Source organism: Chrysochloris asiatica, unplaced genomic scaffold (genome assembly GCF_000296735.1).
Source record: "Chrysochloris asiatica unplaced genomic scaffold, ChrAsi1.0 scaffold00654, whole genome shotgun sequence".
In the NCBI taxonomy this organism is placed as follows: domain Eukaryota; kingdom Metazoa; phylum Chordata; class Mammalia; order Afrosoricida; family Chrysochloridae; genus Chrysochloris; species Chrysochloris asiatica.
The window spans coordinates 123,609-129,053 of record NW_006409172.1 but is presented as its reverse complement, the minus strand read 5'-3'; the positions used below and the strand labels follow the sequence as shown (position 1 = coordinate 129,053).

At 38.2% G+C, this 5,445-nt stretch overlaps 1 protein-coding gene across 1 annotated transcript in view; it reads left to right on the top strand.

Annotated features, from left to right (window-relative positions):
- Nucleotides 1–1,632: 1,632 nt before the first annotated feature.
- LOC102826629 (olfactory receptor 7E24-like) overlaps nucleotides 1,633–5,445 on the top strand; it is a 39,594-nt gene continuing 35,781 nt past the window's right edge. The window contains exon 1 of the mRNA XM_006877869.1: nucleotides 1,633–1,709. Coding sequence (XP_006877931.1) covers nucleotides 1,633–1,709 — 77 coding nt within the window. The remainder of the gene's footprint in view (nucleotides 1,710–5,445) is intronic.

Below are 5,445 nucleotides of genomic sequence, written 5' to 3'. Positions count from 1 at the left end.
CCAAGTTGTGGGCTCCAGCCTACAGAGCCCAGCAGATTCAAAAGTACATGATTTATTACTTTTGTTACAACTTCTACTAGCTATAAGGCTTCAAACTTTTCAAATGTTACTATTTATGTGGTTCAGAGTCTTGGAGCTCTGCCCTGAATCTGCTTTGCCTGGTATTCTGTGGTATTGTTAGTAGGTGAACCTCACTGCACCTCCACCTTAGCTGCCATATAGCCCCACCTCTCCCTTCCTGCACATAAGTTTTTAGTTTTTGGTATGTCTCAATCATCTATTTTCTCTACTTTTTCTTGTGTAATATTCAAGACGTTCTTTATCCTGTGCATGCCCTTTATTAGATTTCTCATATTTGTCCATATTTGCCACTAATGGCTTTTATAATTCCGGGATTCACATTTAGGTCTTTAATACATGCTGAGTTGGTTTTTGTATAAATCATGAGGTAAAAGTATTGTTTCAGTCTTTTGCTTATTGTTTTCCATTTCTCCAGCACCATCTATTGAAGAGACGATCACGTCCTCATGCAATACACTTAGGTACTTTGTCGAAAATCAGTTGGCTATATGTGGGTGGATTAAATTCTGGCTTCTCGATTTTGTTCCATGAATCAATGTATCTTTCATTGTACCAGTACCAGGCTGTTTTGACAACTGTAGCCATGGAGTAAATTTTCATATCAGGGAGTGAGAGGTTTCATTTCCATTCTTCTTATTCTTAAGCAGTGCTTTGCTTATCCTGGGTCTCATTCTTTTCCATATAAAGTTTGTAATTCCTTTTCCATCTCTTTGAAGAATGTCATTGGAATCTTGATTGGGAGTTCATTAAATATGTAAAACTGCTTTGGGCAGTATTGACATTTTCAAAATGTTGTCTTCCTATCCAGAAGCATTTTGGGTTCTTGTAGTAGTGCTTTGTAGTTTTCTTTGTATAGGACCTTGTTTCTCTAGTAACATTTTTTCATAAATAATTCATCCTTTGGGCAACTATTCCAAAAAGTATAGCTTTCATTATGCCCTTTCCAGTGCTGTTGTTTTGGTGTAGAGGAATCCAACTGATTTTTGTATGTTGATCCTATATCCTGCCACACTGCTATATCTACCAATGAGGTCTAGTAGCTTTTTTACTGAATCTTTGGGTTTTTTTATGTAAAAGATTATAATGTCTGTAAATATACTTCCTCTTTACCAAATTGGATTTCTTTAATTTCCCTGTCTTGTCATATAGCTCTTGCTAAGACTTCCAACACAATATTGAATAAGAGTGGTGACTAAGGGCATCCTTGTCTGGTTCCCGTTTGCAGAGGGAAGTCTTTCAGTTTCTCTCCATTGAGAGTAATGTAGAGTATAGGCTTTTGGCTTTGTATATATGGTCTTAATATATGAGCACAATTTCTGTCTCTTCCTGGGTAATGTGGGGAGGAGATACTCCCAAACACAGGAAAAGAGTGAGGCCAAAAGGAACAGAGACAGAAACAAAATAAAATCAGAGACAGAAACCACCAATCAAAAACAAAAATAAAATTGTAGTCAACTGTTCAGTAGGCTTTGCTGTGCAGGTAGGGATAAAGGGTCCTGCCCAGGTCAACTTTAGGGCTGGGTTGTATAGTCTGTTGTCATAAGAAGCAACATGCAGGATTGGGAAAGCTGTGGGCCCAGTGCTGGACCCTTTTGTGGGTGTCCTCCTGCCTGTCTGAAGGCATCCAGGTTGGGCAGTGAATGTGTGATCAGGGTGCAGAGGAAAGATATGTGAAAAATGAAAAGTTAAAGATGAAAAATGCATGACATTTTTACCTTCAGATGTGGAACATCATGGCTTTTAGCGTTAGGTCATTGCCTCCACTTGGCTGTGGCCCTGCACTCCAAACTCAGTTCATGCCATCAGGATCGATTCAGAAATTTCTGTATTTTGCTTCCTCAGGCAGATTTCTCCACTGTTAGATGTGCAAAATGGCGCCCAGATCTATTTACAAGATCACAAACTATGGAGCTCTTCCTCGTATGCCGCTTCCTGGCTTTTTATGCATTTTTGCAGGGGAGCTTTTCCTAGCTGACTATGTTGTTTAAAACATTTATTTGCAATGCATCTGAGGGATTATCATTGAAAACCTTATGAACAACAGCAGAACATTATCTAGTATAGTGGTATTAAAATTAACTCCTCAGATTGAAGGTACTGAAAAGACGACTAAGGAAGAGTTGAATTCTTCAAGAAAACAAGCCTTATGACTGGCATTGGGCAAGGTTGTCAGTACTATCACTGGGTGGTGGTAATGACTTAAAATATGATGAAATAGGTCCGAACATCCATTAGTCATGGCAACATAGGAGTATCAAAGTACATATGGAGGAAAACTGGAAGTCTTTCAAAATGAAATGAAACACGTATAGATCAATGTCCTTGCTATTAGTGACCTGGAATGGAATTTGAATTGGAGATTCTTATGATATACTGGATTGGCCAGGTGGCACCATTGATGGACTCAAGTGTGGCAGCGGTAGTGAGATTGGCCCAGGATCGGATATTGTTTTGTTCTGCTGTGCATGGGGTCGCTATGAGTTGGTTCCAACTCGATGATACCTGACAACAACAACAACAATGATATACTAAGCCATGAATGATAAATAAAAGAGGAATGCATCACATTCATTATAAAAATAACATTTCTAGGTCTGTCTTGAATTACAATGCTCTCTGTAATAAGATAATATCTATACAGACTCCTGGTATGGCACTGTAGGTTATTGTGCTGGACTGCAAGATTGATTTGAACAACACTGTCACTTTGAACCACAGATTGGCAGTCCAAGCTCTCCCTGGAAAACCTATATAGGGTCTCTATGAGTGGGAACTTACTTAATGGCACTTAACAACAACAATATGCCTACAAGGATGATTTGTTTTATATCACTAGTATTTAAATTCTAGTAGTATAATGGTTACTCAAGGTCTGCAGTTCAAAACTATGCCGTTGGTAATCTGTGGCATTGTGGGTTAATGAGCTTGATTGTCAAGTTTGTTTGCACTGCAAGATTGATGATTAAAACTTACCAGTCAACCCTCAAAAACCCTATACAGAGATACTATGGGTCAGAACCAACTCTTCAGCCCCTGACAACCACAACAAACAGAAAAGAATCTGGGAGTTTCACAACAGAAATCTGTAAGACTAATAACTTTTTCATTGCCAATACCATTTTCTTAAAAAAAAAAACAACATATACAACAAAATAAAAACATATATAGTGACTATGCACATGCACCTCACCAAATGGAATATATAGGAATGAGTTATAATATACCTGTGGGAAAAGACAATGGAAAACCTCAATATCATCAGTCAAACAAGGAAAGGACTGATTGTGGAGCAGATCATTAATTGCTCATATGCCAGCTCAAAGGGGCTGAAGAAAACGGAAACTACTCCATAAGAGCTGAAATACAACGTTGACTATGACTTACCTTAATTCAGAGACCACTTCAAGATAAGACTGGGTCCACTGAACACTAAGGACAGAAGTACAGAGGTGAGATACCATCAAGAATATCACATATGAAGATAGTAAAAGGTCATTAAAAAAACAGGGGGAAATTATCAAAGTGGATATATAAAAGACTCTGAAACTTATTCTTCAACATTGTTGTTGTTATAAAGTGCCATCGAGTCAATTCCAACTTATAACAATTCTGAATAGGGTTTCTGAGGAGTGGCTGGTGTGTTTGTACTGCCGACCTTGTGGTTAGTACTCCAGTGATTATCCTACAACTTATCCTAAGGACTTCTGAACATTGTTTAGTGAAAGAGGAAAGGATAAATTATAAAGAGTTGAATAGAAAAATTCAAACAACAGCTCAAGAAGATAAGATAAAATATTAAATAAAATGTGTGAAGATCGGGCATTAGAAAACAAAAAGGGAAGAATGCACTCAAGCTAAAAGGACTGATGAAAAAAATTCAAGCCACAAGTTGAAATATTGAAGGATTCTAGTATGCAATATACTCAACAATGCTGAAATATCAAAATAAACTGAATATACTGAGAAGCTGTACCAAAAAAAAAAAAAAAAAATAGTAGATGCTCAATTATTTCAAGAAGTAGTGAGTAGTGTATGATTAGGAACAAAGGATACTGAAGGATGAAGTCCAAGCTGCACTAAAGATACTGGTAGGAGCAAGGATCCAGGAATTTATTGAATACCAATAGATGTGTTTCAACAGTCTGATGCAAGGCTGGAGGCATTCATTTATTTGGCAGATAACTACCTGGTCACCAACTGAGAGAAATTCATATGTGTGTTTATCTAAGGAAGATGACCCTACAGAATGTGGAAATTATCCAACAATATCAATATCCAAAGAGATCAGACGATGTATTGCATATGGCAAATCTGCTGTACAGGAACTTTTTAAAGTATTGAAGAGCAGAGATGTCAGCTTGAGGACTAAGGTGCGCCTGACCCAAGCCATGGTATTTTCAATCACCTCATATAGATGCGAAAGCTGGACAGTGAATAAGGAAGATCATAGAAGAATTGATGCCTTTGAGTTGTGGTGTTGGAGAAGAATACTGAAAGTGCCATGGACTGCCAAAAGAACCAATAGATCTGTTTTGGAAGAAGTGCAGCCAGAGTGCGCCTTGGAGGTCAAGATGGCTAAGCTTTGTCTCTCAAACTTTGGACATACTGTCCGGAGGGAACAGTCGCTGGAGAAGGATGTCATGCTGTGTAAGGTGGAGGGTCAGAGAAAAAGAGGAAGACCTCTAATGAGATGGATTGGCCAGGTGGCATCATTGATGGACTCAAGTGTGGCAGCGGTAGTGAGGTTGGCCCAGGATCGGACATTGTTTCGTTCTGCTGTGCATGGGGTCGCTATGAGTCGGTTCCAACTCGATGGCACCTAATGACAACAACAACAACAATCAATATCCAAATATCCAACAAATTATCCAACAATTATCAATACCTTACACAAGTAGTATTATGCTGAAGGTATTTCAAAAATAATTTCAGCAGTGCATTGATAGGGAGCTGCCAGAAATTCTACCAGGATTCAGAAAAGGATGTAAGATGTGGGATATAATTGTTGGCATCAAACGGATCTTTTCTGAAAGCAGAGAATATTTGAAAGAATCTTACTTGTGTTTTACTGATTATGCAAAGACAGTTTATCGTGTGGATTATAACAAACTGTAGATAACATTGCCAACAATGGGAATCTCATAAACGTTAATTGTACACTTGTGAAACTGCATAGACCAAGAGGGAGTCATTCAACTGAACGAGGGGAAACTGCAAGGCTTAAAATCAGGAAAGGTATGCACGTGAGTTCGTGAGTTGTATCTTTTCATTATAGTTATTCAGTCTGTAAACAGAGCAAATAATCCAGCAATCTGGACTATATGAAGAATAATACGACACCAGGATTGGAGAAAGGTTGACTAA